Source organism: Leuciscus leuciscus (genome assembly GCF_965113295.1).
Source record: "Leuciscus leuciscus genome assembly, chromosome: 23".
Taxonomy (NCBI): Eukaryota; Metazoa; Chordata; class Actinopteri; order Cypriniformes; family Leuciscidae; genus Leuciscus; species Leuciscus leuciscus.
This window is the reverse complement of record NC_138747.1, coordinates 4,008,084-4,026,882: the sequence shown is the minus strand read 5'-3', so window position 1 is coordinate 4,026,882 and position 18,799 is coordinate 4,008,084. Positions and strand designations below refer to the sequence as shown.

The 18,799-nt window shown below is 40.5% G+C and overlaps 1 protein-coding gene across 7 annotated transcripts in view; it reads left to right on the top strand.

Annotated features, from left to right (window-relative positions):
- The window catches only part of camta1b (calmodulin binding transcription activator 1b), a 291,768-nt gene that overhangs the window by 263,916 nt on the left and 9,053 nt on the right, over nucleotides 1-18,799 (top strand). For 6 of the 7 annotated variants that reach the window (XM_082155754.1, XM_082155750.1, XM_082155751.1 and 3 more), the window contains 10 exons: nucleotides 4,411-4,551; nucleotides 5,657-7,905; nucleotides 8,729-8,855; nucleotides 9,291-9,425; nucleotides 16,705-16,874; nucleotides 16,967-17,181; nucleotides 17,275-17,353; nucleotides 17,481-17,808; nucleotides 17,969-18,393; nucleotides 18,621-18,775. In XM_082155754.1, coding sequence (XP_082011880.1) covers nucleotides 4,411-4,551; nucleotides 5,657-7,905; nucleotides 8,729-8,855; nucleotides 9,291-9,425; nucleotides 16,705-16,874; nucleotides 16,967-17,181; nucleotides 17,275-17,353; nucleotides 17,481-17,808; nucleotides 17,969-18,393; nucleotides 18,621-18,775 — 4,024 coding nt within the window. The remainder of the gene's footprint in view (nucleotides 1-4,410; nucleotides 4,552-5,656; nucleotides 7,906-8,728; nucleotides 8,856-9,290; nucleotides 9,426-16,704; nucleotides 16,875-16,966; nucleotides 17,182-17,274; nucleotides 17,354-17,480; nucleotides 17,809-17,968; nucleotides 18,394-18,620; nucleotides 18,776-18,799) is intronic. The other variant, XM_082155753.1, reaches the window with a different exon arrangement.

Here is an 18,799-nt window from a genome sequence, read left to right as displayed (position 1 = left end):
TCTAATAATATAAATATTCTTTACTATCACTTTTTATCAATTTAATATCCTTGCTGAAGAAAAGTATTGATTTATTTCAAAAAAAGAAAGAAAAAATATTACTGACCCCAAATGACTGACCAGTAGTGTATATTGTTGTTACAAAATTTTTTTTTTTTTATTCATCAAAGTATCCTAAAAAAGTATCACAGGTTATGAAAAAATATTAAGCAGCAGAACTGTTTCCAACTTTGATAATGAATCATCATATTAGAATGATTTCTAAAGGATCGTGTGATAGACTGGAGTAATGATCCTGAAAATTCAGCTTTGCATCACAGAAATAAATGATAATTTAAAGTATAATAAATTGAAAACCAATTATTTAAAATTGTAATAATATATCACAATATTACATTTTTTTTTCTGTATTTTTGATCAAATAAATGCAGGCTTGATGAGCAGAAGAAACTTCTTTCAAAAACATTAAAAATAGTAATGTGTCCAAACTTTTGGCCTGTACTATATGTATTTATCTATTTATTTAATAGCTGTATATTCATGGTTATTTCAGAGAAGAGAATCTGTATCTACATGGTAGTTTAGGCATTTAAGTCACACTTGAAATATCTGAATGTCATTGCATGATTAGATAATAAAATATCAAAACAAGTGGCATTTGCCTTCATATTTTATATGACATTCAGACATTTTAAAGTGTCTAAATACCGTTTAGTTCTCAGAGGGGTGCATCTGTACTACACATGCATGTCAGGAGGAGATCCAAATCATTCTGACACTCATCCTCTGGTCTCTCCTGTGCTTTTAACTTCACAAAACCAATAGAGTTTAAGAGCGCGTCCGTGTTCACTCTCTGTACATTCACAGCAATGTAATGTTAGAGTGACTTTTAAATCTTAACACACATCAATGAGTCATTAACTTCATGATGTGGTAGAAAGGGCAGGAGAACGCTCCTCACATCATCATCATCTCTTTGAATGACCTTCGGCGAGTGAAGCTCGATGACGGTGTGGTACTGCCACCTACTGGTGACAGGTGGACGTCGCAGAGGGTTTGAGCTGGTGGGAAGTGTGGGATAAACTCAAATATTTAAGGTTGCTGATGCTGACTGCTCTCACCACTCATGTATTTTGAATGATGCAAGCTGTTCAGATAAAACGTGGACTTGATGTGGCCCATATATGTACTGGGGCATAAAAGGGCATTCTGGTTAGATGTGTGTGATTCAGGTAAAAATATCTTAACATGTCAGCGGAAGAATGTGAACATCATTTAAATATCGCATAAAGAACATTGAACTTATTTTATTTTATCTCAGATAAGCGCATTTACCCTGTATTCTCCATACTGTATTGTGTCTGGATGTCTTACCTTTGAGTTGCTATGTAAATTCTGATTATTCTCAATGATTTTAATTTGATTCTTAATTTTATATATATATATATATATTTTTTTTTTTTTTTTTTTTTTTTTTTTAAGTCACCCATCAATTAAATTTAGTATAACAATTATATATGATTTCAATACTGTAAACTTGTTTGTTTGTTTATTATTTATTTATTTTAATAACAGAATGCGAATTTAAGGGTGAAATGTGCTTAACAAAAGTTAAATAATCAAAATACTTAAATATGCATATATAAGCTATATATATATATATATATATATATATATGCATGTAAGCAGCTCTCTCTCTCTCTCTCTCTCTCTCTCTCTCTCTCTCTCTCTCTCTCTCTCTCTCTCTCTGAGACAAACTGATTTGTATCGACTGAAATCATGAAGTTCTTCTCTGAGTGTCTCTAATTGGATTGTGTCAGATGACTGTGATGTTTATTTCTGGACTGAAAGATGAAAAATGATGCTCTCAGTAGATGAAGTGCACGGTTCCATGCTGTGTTTTCTATCAACATTAGAAGAAGCAAACAAGATGGCTTTAGTAACTGTCACTCCGCTCATATAGATCTGTGATGCTTTCATGTCATTAAAGCAGCATCCAGGGCCTCATTACTGGAACATACTGCACATGAAACAGCATATATAGAGTAAACCCGTATTTGACTAGTTCAGGCTTGTAACATAAACCGTTCATTGATCGCCTGTTGTGGAGCTGTAGTACCTGAAGATGTCCAGCAGATGGCAGGGTTGAACTGCTTTGCTTTATTTAGACTGGCCACATTGAAACAGCACGTGTTAAACCGCAGTCGCCTCACAGTTGTCTCATCATTTGAAAGCAAGCATTTTCTTCTAGCACTTTAGGAATGTTCCAGGTTCAATACAAGCTTATATACTCTATGATACATGTGTCAAACTCTGGGTTACAGGATTAGTTTCAAGTAGACAAAACTAAACCAATGCAGTCAGGTTTTGTTGGTACCATGACACTGATCGTAAACTTTCTCTGTCAACTCAGGCTTTTATCCTGAGATCATGGAGCGCATGCACATGAAAGTGTGACATCAGTAGCGAACAGCCAATCACATGCTTTGAAACATTTCAATTCACTTCTTGCGAGAGTCAGAATCAGCAAAATAATTTTCTCTCTTCTGTCGAAGATTAAGAGATTGGAGAATATGACGTACATAAATGAATTCACACAAGAAGAAAACGTCTTGCTATACCAGCGCAAGTGAAAGTTGTGAAGTTAGTTTATTTAGTTGATAATATATAGCCTATATATACAGAGACTCGGACATGTAAGGTCATTTTTAAAGCTTTATACCGATTCCATATCTTATTTATATTACATATTATCTGTATATAATTGTGTTCATTTAAACTATTAATAATTAAACTAAAATTCGGGGTATAATATTTATATGAAATATATAAAGTAATTATAAGAAATAATCATCGCTAAAAGCCAGACAATTTTGTATTTAAAAATAGTTACCATGTTGTGATCTTTAATTTGCAGCAAGAGAAACTGGCAAGCCGTTCTGACTTTTATTAATTCCCAGGATATGAATTCTTGATATCAACAATTCGAATTTCACTAGTTAAAATGCTTATTCTTGATATCAGAAATTCAATTTCAACTAGTAAAAACTATAATTCTTGACTATAATTGTATATTCACTAGTTAAATGTCACCATAGGCTGCCATTCAAATTCAATTGTTAATTAATACATTTCTAACTAGTTGAAATTCCAATTTCACAAATCAAAAATACAATTCTTACTAAAAATCATAATTTTTGATATCAGTAATTGTGTGGTTACTAGTGCAAATGTCTAATTTATATCAACAATTGAATTGCTATTAAAAAAAATCTTTTTTGATATCAATAATTTGATTGTCAATAGTGACAATGTTAATTTCTGATATCATGAATGTGATTGTTACTAGTAAGAAAGACATTTTAGATATCTGAAATTACTCAGTTAATGATATCAGAAATACATTTCCAGTTATCAGAAATAACAAATGTAACATCTAGAAATACATTTCAACTAGTGACAATTGAATTATTGATATCAGGAATTTATATTTTTACTAGACACAAATTATTGATATCAAACATTTCGATTTGTACTAGTAAGAATTACATTTCTGATATGCAACTAATAAGAAATCAGTTCTTGATATCAACAATTGAATTTTAATGGCAGCCTATAGTGACATTTAACTAGTAAAAATACAATTACAGATATCAAGAATTATAGTTTTTACTAGTTGAAAATCAATTCTTGATGTGAATGATGACGTCATTGTTGATATTAAGAATTCACATTTTTACTAGTAGAAATTTCATCCCTGATATCAAGAATTAGCATTTTAACTAAAAATTGTATCGTTAATATATCAAGATTTCATTTCCAAAACGGCTCGCCATAGCGGGAGCGCATTTATTGCGTCAGAGATGTGTCACTTTGCTCACAGCTGATTGGTCCAATTTCGGTTTGAGATCTCTTACCCAGAACATAACCTGTCCCGGAGAAGGTTAGCCCTGGATCATAAGTTTATATTGGCGATAAACACCGCTAAAAGCTGAGCCACTTTCATGATGCCTAAAACCCATGGGTTGGCGGCGGCGCTAACTAAACTGAAACATACCTGGCCTAAACCGGCTTCATGGTTTTTTTAGTTTTTCATGGTAAATAGCCCCTGATTTTAAAACCTCCGGAATATTTTGCCACGTACTTTCATTGCAAGTGCAAAAACTGCAAACACACATTTAGTGCAAACTGAGAGTCGAGTCAGTGGTAATCAACAGCATGACACAGACGCTTCAACCACAGATGTTTCTGTAGGAAAAGGCAGATCACTTTCCATAAGACGGATTGAGCCCGTGATGAGTGAGAGTGCTGGGGCGGGCAGGCTCTCTCCCCTGCAGTGTCAGTAGTGCTGGCGAGGTGCTGGTCTGTGTGGCTGTCTGGCTGACGTCTGTGTCCTCTCTCTCCCGGCAGTTCATGGCATCAAGTGGACTTGCAGCAATGGGAATAGCAGCACTGGCTTCTCAGCAGAGCAGCTCGTGCAGCAAATTCTGGACAGCCACCAGACCAAACCTCCTCCCCGGACTCACAACTGCCTCTGCACGGGAAACCTGGGTAAGGGAACGGGCAATCTGTGATTTCTCAATTGTTTCTCCTAGACAGTAATGACAGTCAACGAAGAGCCTCCTGCCTTTCAGATTTGTCTCCTGAAAAGAAAAAAAATAATCCCTAGCAAAATGTCTCAACTCTCTCAAACATGTAACAATGTCTCAACTCTGTAACCAAAAGTCAGAGATTTCAATATGAAATATCTCTCATCAAATTCTTTATTTTATTCAGGCCTATTATTCTATACTATTCTTCTTCTATAAGGAGTCATGTGAGTTTTATTGAGCCATTAAGCAACGTATCTAACAGTGATTTCACTGTATGAATGTATAGTTTATAATTTCCCCCCTACAAAATAAATCTGCCAATTTATTATTTAAATTTGGACATTGCTGTTGACATGCAAGATTACTGAGAACCCTTTCCGTCATAATTTCAGGTTCAGTATAGATTATGGCCAGTTGATGGCACTATTGAGTCGAGTAAAATTAGGTTGAGTCAATGTATATATTATGAAACCAATGCATTCATTTTCCCTGAAATCCTATTGATAGATAGATAGATAGATAGATAGATAGATAGATAGATAGATAGATAGATAGATAGATAGATAGATAGATAGATAGATAGATAGATAGATAGATAGATAGATAGATAGATAGATAGATAGATAGATAGATAGATGACAATGTCGAGTCAAGCGAAACCTGTCAAGTGATTTTTTTTTTTTCCTACACCACATCACAAATACTGTCAGGCATGGTGTAATTGAACATTATAACTTTTTCTTTAATTTTTTTATTATGTTTATTAAGTAAAATGTACATTTTCTTAATTTCTATATTCATACACATTATGTTATATTTATTTATTTAAATGAACTTTTTTCTGTTTTAATCATGTAATATTTATTTGAATCTATTTATTATGAGGTTTAAAGCAACATTTCATGGAATAAACATCAGCATTTAGCATTTTATGTGGAATACAGAGGGCCAGCTCTTTCCATGAATCATAAGTCAATAAAATATATCAAAATGCATGTTTTTTTTCAATGTATTTATGGTTATGTTAATATTATAACAACCTAAAATGTGTCTGCTCTCTGTAGGTGCTGGGAGCAGTCTGCATCACAAATGCAACAGTGCCAAACACCGGATCATCTCCCCGAAAGTGGACCCTCGCACTGGAAGCGCCTACAGCAGCACCCACTCCGAGGTTCAGAACAACGACGTGTCCGAGGGAAAGACGGAGCACAGCCACGGCGGGAGCAAAAATGGCAGGGCGGGGGGCGACGGTGCTGGGGGAACCGGCGGGCGAGAGAAAAGGAACGGAAAGGTGCACAAGCCGGCGCTGCTCCACCAGAACAGCATGGAGGTGTCCTCAACCAACCAGGTGGAAGTGCCAGATACCACCCAGAGCTCACCCGTCTCCATCAGCAGCGGGCTAAACTCTGACCCCGACATGGCCGACAGTCCCGTGGTGACAGGAATGGGCCACGTAGCCTCGGTAATGAACAGCCTGTCTCAGTCCGCCACTGTATTCATGTCAGAAGACCCTGTCTATAGCATGTCTCCCACTGTAGACCCCAACGCTCACCTCTTGGGTGCTGACACAGCCTCTAGCAGTCTAGTATTAGCGGTGACCACCGACAGTCACAAGTTTGCCTTTGCTGGAGCAGTGGGATTGGCGGATGCAGGGTCCACAGACGAACTTGCTATGCTGTCCACAGCCAGTGTGTCTGAAGAGCTGGTGCTGTCTAGCAACCTGGAAGCTGGGAATATCAAGCTGCCTGAGACCAATATGAACTTTGACCCTGACTGCTTCCTCAACAACCCCAAGCAAGGTCAGACCTATGGAGGAAATGGGCTGAAAACCGAGGAGGGCAACAGGAGCAGCTGCAGTAACGGCGGACTGCGGTGTTCTCCGCCTCTCAACGACAACGGTTACGTCTTTAACCCCTCTCTGGTGAAGAACATCAAGACGGAGGACACGTCATTTGAACAGCAGTTGGCTAAAGAGGGTGGCTATCAGGTTGGAGAAGTGGTGAGCGATGCGGTCGGGATCTCTGGTTCCTCAAGCAGCGGCTCTGCACAAAACTCTCTGGCTCTGACACCCACCGGTTCACTGCTGCCGTCTGGAGGTGGACTCAGTCCCAGCACCACACTCGAGCAGATGGATTTCAGCGCCATTGATGCCAAGCAAGACTATCCGTCCAGTGTTATGTCAGCAGCAGGCTACGGACAAGCTATCTCCAGCTCTCACTTGGCCCACCAGGGTCATTCCCCCAGCTTCTTTCTGCAAGGTTCTCCACAGTCCCAAACGCACCAGAACAACTCCGGTTCGACACAGAACTCCCACGACTCCAATGCCTACATGGGTCTCGTCAAGACGGACTCGACGGGAACCAACGGACATCTCCATCACCGTACACACCCCAGCCAGCACACTGCCTCTAACTGCAATGGTGGCTCTCCAAATGAACGGAATGGACAAGCCGGATCGCTCCAGCTTCTGCAGTACCAGAACCGCTTCCCGACCCCAGGCCAGGAGCATGAAGAAGTGGGTGGTTTGGAACAGCCAGCCGGAGCGGAACAAGGAGGAGGAGGCGGCGTCCAAGAGAAGGACTCAGATTGTTTGATGACACAGCCTGGAAGAGGAGGAGAACCTGAGGGTGTAGGGGGCACAGAGCACTACCTTCAGCAGCCAACAGAAGCTGGTGGAGTCGGGCAGGGATCTGGAGGGACGAGCGCAAGGGCGGAAAGTGGAACTTTGTGCAACAACACGGAGGGAAACGGAACCACCAACAGCCCCCATCAACAGCTTCAGCCGCTCCTGCAAGGAGCCGGTTTGGTGCAGGGGTTATTCAGCACCGTAGGAGCCCACCAGAGCCTGGGCAGCAGTGGAACCAATGGAGGAGGCTCCATGGAGATCAACCTGGACCATTTTGATGTTTCCTTCGGGAATCAGTTCTCCGATCTTATCAATGACTTCATTTCGGTGGAGGGCGGAAGTGGTACGGCAGTAGTGCCGGGCGGCAGCGCTCTCTACGGGCATCAGCTGATGACCCATTCGGGAACAGAGGGGCAGGTCTCTTCTGGAACCGCTGCGCAACAAGGTGCAGATGAAGGAGCTCATGGGGCGAGAGGGTACAATTCTTCGGACCTCTGCCTGCAGCCCTGTTGCAGTCCGCAGTCCACGCAGGCTGGGGCGGTGGCGGGCGAGGCGGGACAGCTGTCGTACATGCAGGTGGCAGAGGCCGTGTCGGCAGCTGTGGCACACGGGAACATGGCAATGTTACAGGCTACCGGAAGGCTGTTTGTGGTGACGGACTATTCTCCAGAGTGGTCTTATCCTGAGGTGAGTTTGTGATTGACACTTCTGCAGAGCTAAAAAAAAAAAAAAAAAAAAAAAAGGCTTCTCAACTGCTGTAGTTGTGTGATAGAATAGCCACCAGGTGGCAGCAGAGATGTGGGAAAATGTGCAGGACCAGACAGAATCTGCATTTTCTAAACAGATATGGTGGGAAAATCTTCAGAATTTTGTGGAAGGGATTTAAAGATTGTAAAATGAACAATACTCTATTATTAGCAGCTAATAATAAACAAACAAGGGGCAAGGTACATGTAGGGATTGGTTAATGATCGTTTTCTAATTCTGTGGAGACCTGTGGAGTTCTGAAAGCACACAATTCATATGGAAATCAGCCACAAGCTGCTTAATACAGGAATAGATTTCAGTCTTGTGAGGTCTGAATGTAAAGCTCAAGGTCTTCTACAACAAGTGATGTATTTGTTTGTCCCAGAAGCCCTTGGGCCACATGAGACACATGCTCAGCCTGTCATTAACATGCCTATTGGCAAGGAAGCAGTCGGACAAACATAGACAGAGGGATATCAGACTTCACCACATCAACACTTCAGCTCTCACAAACACTGGTTGACATTTTCCTAGTTGGAAGGATATATCATCAGAGATGTATTTTAATTTGTTTCTTGTGGCATACTGGCATACAAAAAAAATGCACTTTTAGGCCAAAATACACCCCCCAAAAGATATCTAGATCTAAATTCTGACAGTATAAGCATGCAGTGAATGCAAACAACCAATCTCAGGGATTCTGTTGCCTTTGCAAGCTTTAATAGGATAAATAAAAGGCTCATTATTTGTATATATTTCTCAGGGTGGGGTGAAGGTTCTGATCACCGGTCCATGGCAGGAGGCCAGCAGTGAATATACCTGCCTGTTTGATCAGATAACAGTTCCAGCCTCCCTCATCCAGCCCGGGGTGCTGCGCTGCTACTGCCCAGGTATTCCAGCACAGTCACTTATACAAACTGCATGCACATATACACATTTAAATTGTGCTTTTGGAGGGAAAGTGCGAGTCTGCTACATTTCAGCATCCCAAAAGCATCAAATAAAATTCACAAGTCAGTATGCCAAATCATCCCAAACCAACATTTGATTTTAGAATCTTCTCCATGCTGAAATATTTTGACCTTCATGTGGTTTCAATACTGTAGTCCATTAATATATAATGTGGTCTTTTGTGAACTAACAAAGGACTGTTTTTAACAGCTGTCATAGAGAACTCATTAAAATTCCACTGTTACATAACTAAATATATAAATAAAAAAATACTCTGAGCCATCACTCTTAACATTGTAAATGGTGTGCAAACTCTAAGCTGTTTCTTTGCACATTAAATTAAATCTTAATTTGTGTCTCATTTCCTTTGAAAGCTCATGACACGGGCCTGGTGACCCTGCAGGTGGCAGCCAGCAGTCAAATCATCTCCAACTCAGTGGTGTTTGAGTATAAAGCCCGTGCCCTGCCCGCCCTGCCCTCCTCTCAACACGACTGGCTCTCACTGGACGGTACGTTTCGGATTTATCTTACATCATGTGTTGCTGTTAAACAGTTTTGGTTGTGTGTTTTTTTTTTTAATCTTTTTTTATTGGTTATTTTCAGCAAAACAGTGTAACAAAATTATAGAATTTTAATCTGAATTCATGCTATTTCATGCATAATGAATACTTAATGTTTCATTTGCGTTTTGCATATGTTTGTCTGAAAAATCTCTGGGTGGCTGATGGCAGATACTTCTTCAAGCTGTGTTTCAAATGACTAGCAGGTGCATAAAGACACTTGGCTGCTGTTAAACTATTAGTTTTACCTGTATTTTGAACAGGGGTGGCCAGGTAGTGTTTGCCTAGTCTAAAGGGAAATTAAAAACAGCTCACATAGACTCTGCTCTTATTTGTTTTTGTTGTTTTTGTGTGTGTTTTTTTGGCTTGTGGTTTGTATTAGCAAATCCTGAATATGGTTAAACTGGGCTGCCAAACCTTGGCCAGATACTTCTGTAACACCTTAAGGTCTACAAGGATGACTGCCATCCACATCCGCTGGGTTAGACAGTGGAGAATCCTTCTAACCTGTATAACAGGGTCATGTTTGGGTTAAAAATAAAGCTGAAAAAGACTAGACTAAAAGGCACTCGTGGTGTATGTTTCGGTCTTTTGTCATTGCAAGTGTGGGGGAAACAAATCTCTTTACGGAATATATACTTATCAGGTTATAAGGACTATATGGACTTGTTCTGTGATAAAAAATCATGGTTTGTTGTTGATTGTGTTCTGAGTGTGAATCTCACAAAGAAATGTCCAGGTCATATTTAATAATAAAAAGGATTACTGACTTTACTAAATCTCAAGGTTGTTTCATATTCAGTGTATATTTATACTGAAAAGCAATAATGAAGCCTGGAGGGGAAAAACTCAAACCTAAAATTCACTCAGAATCAGGAGAAAAATGATATTTTGCATTAAAAAAGGCAATTAAGCACATTTCCCCCCCCCCATGTCCTCAACTTTAATGTGAAAAAACTCATTATAATTTTCATAGTGTGTCTGTGATTTTAATTCTCATTATTCTCAATGATAGTTCTCATTAGATTGCCATTACTGTAATGGAGTAATTAAAACCATCCAGTCTGGACACAATAATTCACTTTTAAAGATATAATTTTACATTACAGTAATGATGATAATGTGGTGGTAATGTGTTTATTTGTCCAAATAATGTAAATATATCTTGAAGATCCTAAAAATAAGCTGTTTTCTTTTTTTCGTGTTTCTTTGTGACATTCATCCCTGCATCAGCGATTTACACTCTAGATATATTTAAGGCAATCCCAAAATGTTAAGTGTATTATAGTTACATTTGTTAGGTGAACTTTGGGAATATAAAAACGCTGAAAAAGAGTGATCAAAGGTTATGAGATGAGATCTCATTCGTCTAATCGAGCTTCATGTCTGCGTGCATCCAGCGCGTTATGTGCGTGGCACTGAACGACACACCGCCTGGCCTGATTTGTCATAATGCAGAGAGGAGAAAAACAGTTTGTCTGCAGCATTGCAGGTACTGAACCACAGGACAGAGGCTGAGAGGGGCAAGAGCAGTAAACCTGCCTCCTGTTGACACAGATTTGTCGCAAAACACCCGTGTGAGCGACCGTCACATTGTTCCCAGCGCTTATATGAGTGATCACGGCGTCTCCATTGTGTTTCGCTGCCACTCCCAAAAGAAAAAACACGTCCATATCCAACCACCACTCGACTTCAGATTCGCGCCAAAACGCGCGGTTTTAGTCATACGTCAAAAGCGGAATGCTTCGAGTCCAGAAGCTGTCGTAAACAGCTATAAAACAGAAACACGTAAAAAAAATTAATAAAAAATTAAAAAGCGATACGATGCAAAACTCGATCTCGGTTTGGAGAAGCATGACTGGTGACGCGCAGAGCATTCGCAATGTTAAAAGATCCGACAATACGTTTTTTGTTTCTGCAATCGAATGTTTTCCGTTAGAAAAGGAGGACTGTTATGCCTGCGAGTGTTTGGAGAGCCAGCCGGTGGCGCACGACTGCGCGTAAAGCGGTGCGTAAAGCGCGTACCTGCGGCGGATGAAGCCCCGCGTCTCCATGAACGAGCGGAGAAGATAAAGCATCGGCAGCAGGGATGGGGAGGGAACAGGAGGAGGTGTAGAGGAGGGGGACGAGGGGTCTTTATCTCTCTCCCTTCACTCTCCGCACTTACACTTTGTTCTATTGTTGTTGGCTCATGTGCCAAGCGGCTCCTGCGGTTAGTTTGACGCTGGATGGAGAACATGTGTGATTGACAGATAACACGTTGGCTGATTCGGGTTTGTATGCATGATTCTTTTCGTATTGGCATGAACTTGATCCACACGCACGGGCTATTTTAAGATGAATATAGGTTCTAGTTCTGCGCTCCAGGTGTCAGTGTCTTTATGTGTCCTGCTATATTCTTTCCCTTGTTTACGATGTTTCCCAAACAACATTGTGAGCATTTTCTCTTCTGGAAAGCTATTTAATTATCCTGAGGGCAGTGTTTTAGAGAGCTCATGCTGGGTGAATTGTGGAAAATATTTACTACATAGACTCATTTAGGTGCTACATGGAAGTTTCTTAAAATGAATGGTCATAGAATCATCATGTTGTGGACTGTGCGTACTACTGACTGTACGGCTTGTAAACTTTAACCAACCAGTGTTCTCCGAGACCTCCAGATCTCCTTTGTAAAGCATGTGTTTGCAATGAGTCGGTCAGGTGTAGTGCGTCTGTCTTCAGCACCACGGGCAGTGGACAGCGACAGTGATGCTGAGAGGATCAGACTGTTGCCCTTCTTCTGATAAGTGTTCCAGAGGGAGAGGACGAATATACTGTGCCATAAAGTTGACCTTTTTTCTACAATTATTCTGAAATCTACAGTGTATATAGTGCTGACAGACCTATTAGAATTGTTCTACCAACCTGTTGACAACTTATGGCTATTGTCTTTTGCCTTTATTTAGTCTTTTTCGTTGTTGTTATTATTATTATGAAGAACACTTGTTTTTAGTTGTCTTATTTGTGTGTTTTAAATGACAATCTGCAATATTTGCAATCACATCATATAAGTCTAAGAGGATTTCAACTGAGTAACTTCTGTATTCTTGTTTTTCTGGCCTGCCTACATGCCCTTACAAGGAAACTTGTAACTAGGTCACTATAATCAACCCTAAATCTACAGTTCACAGTTCCTTGTTCTGCTTTGATGAGATTTCCTGTGGAATTCTAGGAATATTGCGGTCATGGCTTGAGTCCGCTAATGGAGCGCCCACACAGATCTGTCCCGTCCGGGCTGTTTTTGCTCTCGATTGAGATTAAACTGTTTTTTGTTTGTGTGTCTATCCTCCAAGCAGTCTGAACTAAATTGGATAATCTGAGCAAGTACAGTGTTGTGCTGGCTTTTAGTTTCATGTGTAATTAGAGTATACAACTCTCTGTGGAGGATCTGTGTTTTCCTTTTTGTCCTTTGTGTGTGTGTGCGTGTGCGTGTGTGCGTGTGTGCGTGTGTGTGTGTGTGTGTGTGTGTGTGCGTGTGTGCGTGTGTGTGTGTGTGTGTGTGTGTGTGTGTGTGTGTGTGTGTGTGTGTGTGTGTGTGTGTGTGTGTGTGTGTGTGTGTTGACTTGCAATGGTCAGTCATACAAAGCAAATACTTATCTGTAAGCTTTTTTCTGTAAAATGTTAGCAGTTCCATTGTCAGCAATATCTTTCTCATTATGCTCAATTCTCTGGATGGATATAATGACCACAAGAGTATTTTAAGTGCAGTAAAACTCTTTTAAACAAATTGTTGTTGAAAGTCCATTGCTTGCAGTTATAAATGCATAAATACCTAAAGATAGTCAAATATAAGGACATAAAACATTTACACATAAACAATAAGAGTGCTTTAGATTCCAGTCTTTGTACTGGAAGCTTTTGTTTGTCTGAGTCCTTCAAAGTTCTGGTCTGAGGCTTTACATATCTTACAAATCTCAATCAGAGACCTTGAATGTGAGTTCAAATTGCTACTATGACATTGTTTGTTAAATTGTTTTTAAGCAGAAGGGATGTTTCGGGTTGGATGTGGAAAGTTAATAAAAATAATCAGTGCTGGGATTATGACTGACAGAGAAATAATGGCATTATCATAGCAGCCTCTCCTCGGTCCAATTCTATCCAAAAACAAGCACCTATTCCAGGGTCATGATCTACCAGATCTACCAATGTCCACAGCATTAGGAGCTGTTATCCCAGCTTTGAGTCCATGCTGAGCTAAATCCCCTTAAGACAAAATCATTGCACATTATCAGCTAAATCCTGTCGAAAGGGACATTTGTGTGATTTAGTTTTTTTCCATTTCTGTTCGATGCATTTATAGTGATGGGCTTAAACAGGATATCAGTCTGTTATAGATTTAAAGCAAATCCTTGCGGAAATGCTCAGCAGAGCATGAGCTCTGTCTATTTTAAACCTTAAAAATAAAAAAATAAAAAGCTCTCTGAGCTCAGATGTAGCAAATATTGGATATGCTCAGGGGGGAAATTACATAGCAATCATCCAGTATTCAATAAATAATCAAGATCATCATAAAAAACTGTACACATCTTATTTTGCCTCCACATTGGTGCATTAGACTTTGTTTTGATTATTTCTGACATAGATATTTAAGATGCATTTTTTTATTACTTAATGCTATATAATTGTCATTCATCTGCAGACTGTATATTACATTTTATTTGAGAGAGATGCCGGCTGTTTTTCCATCAAATGTTGGAGAAGAGTATCACAACCGTGCATATTTCCAAATGCTTATTGTAGATTCATGGACTTTCATGATTTTGAATATATTTGGATTGCATTTTTGGAGTAATGCTGCACAGTCTTAATATAGTATGCCAGATCGTGGTAGAATGGTGCTTCTTCCAAACTGGCCTGCATGATGGGAAGTTGCTCTGTGCAAATTGCATTCTGCACTAATTTTGCACTTTTACCTAATATGCAAAACAAGACTGTCAGCAGGTGCAGTAATGTGCACTAATTCTTCCTAGCCATATGGATGCATTGTCAAATGCTTGTTTAATTTCTGATGACTGTAAAGCCCATAGTCTCTTTATTACCAATCTCAGGCACAATAAACCGCAACAGATCTTCAACAAGTGAGTGATTTTGAGCCCCTGTTGCTCTTGTAGCTGTAAAGTGGTGCAGAAGCCCCCACTCTCAAGAGCATGATGCAACTGTGATGAAATAGAGAAACTGGCTTGGGCTCTCTGCATTAGGATATTACCATGAGATTCTCAAACATCCAGCGAGTAGAGAGTTTAGTCCTTTCACTCAAGGCTTGTGCTCACCCACATGAGGTCCGCTTGACCAGGAGAGATACCCAGGCCAAAGGAGAAGCACCAAGGCTGATGTAACATCTCCTGAAAAACGGTAACAGAGATTGGCACAGTCTGTTTAGTACTGTTGATGTTTTTTTGGGGCTAGTTTATGCATGAGCTTCGTCATTGGTCTGTGTTAGTGAAGGTTGTTGTTGGGTGCTTGGCAAAATCGGAAAGTCTGATTTATGCACACAAACACAAGATGTAATTTTAAAATACTTGTTAAAGACGGTTTCATGTGTATTTACAGCTTTTTGAAGAATCTTGACATTTTTTTAAGTTCATATTAAAAGTTAAAATGAACTCTGTTAATTAACTCTTTTGGAACTGATAAGGCTGTGTGATGTTTAATTTTTTTTTCATGCATTTGTCTGTTGTGGCATGTCTTAAGAGCTGATTTTGATTCGGAATTCTGATAAATTGGGACACTTTTTGACATTGAAACGACTGCGAAAAAGTGGTTCAATTACCTTGAATTCACCTTATATATTTACCTGAATACAGCCAATGCAAATAATCTCGCCGCATGAATTTTCCGTAAACATTCTCCATCTCTGCGTTAATAAACATGAGTTAGGTCTGTCTGTTTTGAAACGCTGCCCCTCAACAGTTTTAGGTTTGACACAAAGCTTTCAAGTGTTCTGTTGCCTGGCTAGTCTGCTGGCATCTGATTGGTCGTCTCCAGGCTGCTGGAGGTGTAGTAGAGCGTTGATTATGTCACAGCCCCGTTGTAGAGCAATTTGGTCCCTCCTCCCCTTTCCCCTCCCCCAGCCTACATGAGCGTACGTGTGCCGCATTTTGAGTGGAGGCAGAGAGAGAGAGAGAGAGAGAGAGAGAGAGAGAGAGAGAGAGAGAGAGAGAGAGACAGCCAGCCAGCAGCAGGTGGAAATGACATCATCTGCACTGCACCAACACTGCAGTAGTGTTTGAACAAAGCTGCACTGGAGCTCCACTCAGAGCTGCTCTTTTTGTCTGCAAGGGTGGATGTTTGTGGAGGAAAAACACAGAATCCAATGCATATGTGTATGTCCATTCATTAGAATTTGATTCGCTTTCATTCAGTATGTGTGAATTGAACTGGTGTCAATATCGTATATGCAAGAAATTTATCTTGATGTTAGCTGTCACTATAACAAAACAATACATTAAGAGCATACGTACAAGAACCTGCTAGTCGCTGGAAACCATTTTTTAAGTGGACAAAGGATGTGCAACTAGATATTATTTTATATGGACAGATGTAATGAGAGATAATGACGAATGTTTGAGATGTTGAAGAGTAGAAATGTCTTATAAATGTCATCTTGTATGCTTGTTGGTTTTGTACATTTTAAAAAAAGGTATACCATTCAAAACTGTTTTTAAGAATTGCAGCCTATTTGTACTAGATATCAAAAATATATAATTTTTTTCGGAAAATAAAGTTGTCTGAATTTTTTAATAACTTAATCCAAACATTAAAAAAAATTATATCGGTATCGAAGTGAAATTTGCAACACATTTTACGTCTGTAACGTGACATATTTTCTGAGTTAAACGAGATACTCATCTGGAAAAAATATAGGACGGGACTAATGTTTTGGTATTCATGCCAGTGATTTTCCACCTGCTACAGCAGAATACTGCAGTTGAAAAACCTTGAACCAATGCTGCCAGTGTGTACACACCTATAAATGGCATTGGTGATGTCAGCTGAAAGATTATGAAGACAAAAAAAAAAATCTTTGGTATAACATGCACTGATGAATCGTGCACAATAAGACCAGGAATGTGTATTAAGAAAGTAAATAAACTCAATTTTGATTTCATGTTGATTTCAAAGTTAAAATATAAAAAACAAGTAGTTTGAAATGTATGCATAGTCTAAATTCTCCTTGTGTTTTATGCAGATAACCAGTTCAGAATGTCCATCCTGGAACGCCTAGAGCAGATGGAGCGACGGATGGCAGAGATGGCCGGTCAACAGCAGCAGCAACAAGGTGGTGGAGGATCATCTGAGAGCGGAGGAACCGGAACAGGAGGAGGAGAAGGAGGAAGAAGCAGTTCTGAACAGGCACAGGTATCCTTTTGAGCTATGCTGTCTTGCTCTAAACTAATGGATATCACCATTAGATGCTTGGAATTTACTTGGTTCTTTATTGTTTGGTGTAGTTCTCACCAGGTCAGAGTCAGAGCCAGGGTCAAGGTCCGGCTGGCAGCTCCTTTGAGAGCCGTGTGGTGGTAGTTTGTGAAAAAATGATGAACCGCGCCTGCTGGGCCAAGTCCAAGCACCTGATCCACTCCAAAACGTTCAGGGGCATGACTCTTCTTCATCTGGCAGCCGCCCAGGGCTACACCACCCTTATCCAAACACTAATCAAGTGGCGGTGAGTATACAGATTGCATACTGGCACGAAATGCCCATATATATTGCATGTACATCATTCACCTGTTCTGTATTGTTCTGTTTGTTTTCACAGCACTAAGCATGCAGACAGTATTGACCTGGAACTTGAGGTTGATCCTCTAAACGTGGATCATTTTTCGTGTACCCCACTAGTGAGTATTGACACTAGGACATAATACCTGCCAAGTAGTTTCACAATGCTGTTTGAATGAGTTGTTTCATACAGAAGGGGCAGAATATGCCACACAAATTAAATGCAACTCTTCATCATCTCTTCAGATGTGGGCTTGTGCTTTGGGTCACATGGAAGCAGCAGTGGTTTTGTATAAATGGGATCGGCGAGCGCTGGCCATCCCAGATTCTTTGGGTCGCTTACCGCTGGCTATAGCCAGATCCCGTGGCCACACTAAGCTGGCTGAATGTCTGGAAAGCCTTCAGAGGGATGAGCAGCAGTCAGGAGCACTGACTACAACTGCCAGCATGCCTTTCTCTCCATCTACTGAGGCCTCAGCAGCAGAGGGATGGATGAATGTTTGGGGTACGGAGACATCCTCAGTTGGGCTGAAAGACAGCAGCATCACTTGTTCTGCTTCCAGCTCCAGCTCAGGTGAGAACTAGAATATTTTATTCTGTCAGTTGGTTTGCTTTACATCCATAAAGTTAAAGACAACCTTAAATAATAGCAAGACCTTGCATAGGTCAGGTTGAGTGATTCAATTTGTGTTCAAGTGTTCTTCCTCTTAGACACTTTCTTCATACCTTTGCAGACTTGAGGAGACCCAGGTCGGAACCATCCAGTTTCTATAGCAGTGTTAGTCACGGGGACGCCCCATTGAGCAAGAAACACAAACCCAACCCAGAGACCCTTCAAACTCGGCCCAGCAAATCCTGCTCTGCCCCTCTCGGACTAGAAGAACAGGCCCACAAGGTTAAAACGTGCCCTTCCAAACCGAGGGAAGGTACTGTGGAGAAAGAGCAGGGAGATGCTGAGCAGTCTCAGACTAAGCTGGGCTCAACTTGTGGAGGCGGGCGTTGGGGTTCCAGACAGGCTGCAGGACGCAGAGTGCCAACTGTAGGACTTGGCAAGGAAAGGCTTGCGAACAGACTGAGATTAAGAGAAGTTGCTAGTGCTGGAACAATCTCTGATCTGCGTACAAGCCAAGAGGATCTGGAGAACACCGGAGACCTGCAGGTGAGGCATAGAGAAGGTACTTTGACACAAGTAGACTGCCAAAACTGCTTCTTTTGTAGTGCTATAAGTCTGACGGACCTTGCAAAACTTGTACTGGCTTCTGTCTAGTGTCTCAGTGGCAATATTGTTCGCTATCTTATGCATCCGTCCTGTAAACCACTTTTTGGAGCTCATGAACATGTACATTTACTGGTGCAATTTTAAAAGTACCTAACAATTTGTTTCAGAACATGAACATGATGACTTTAGCGGAGGAAGTCATTGAGGCGACGTCTGATCGCATCAAGAGGGAAAACTTTGTTGCATCAGACACTACACTAGATGGTGTTGGAGTCAGCAGCACTATGAGCTGGTTGGCCAGTTACCTTGGAGATGCAGAGAGGTGATTCATCATAAAGTTGATCTG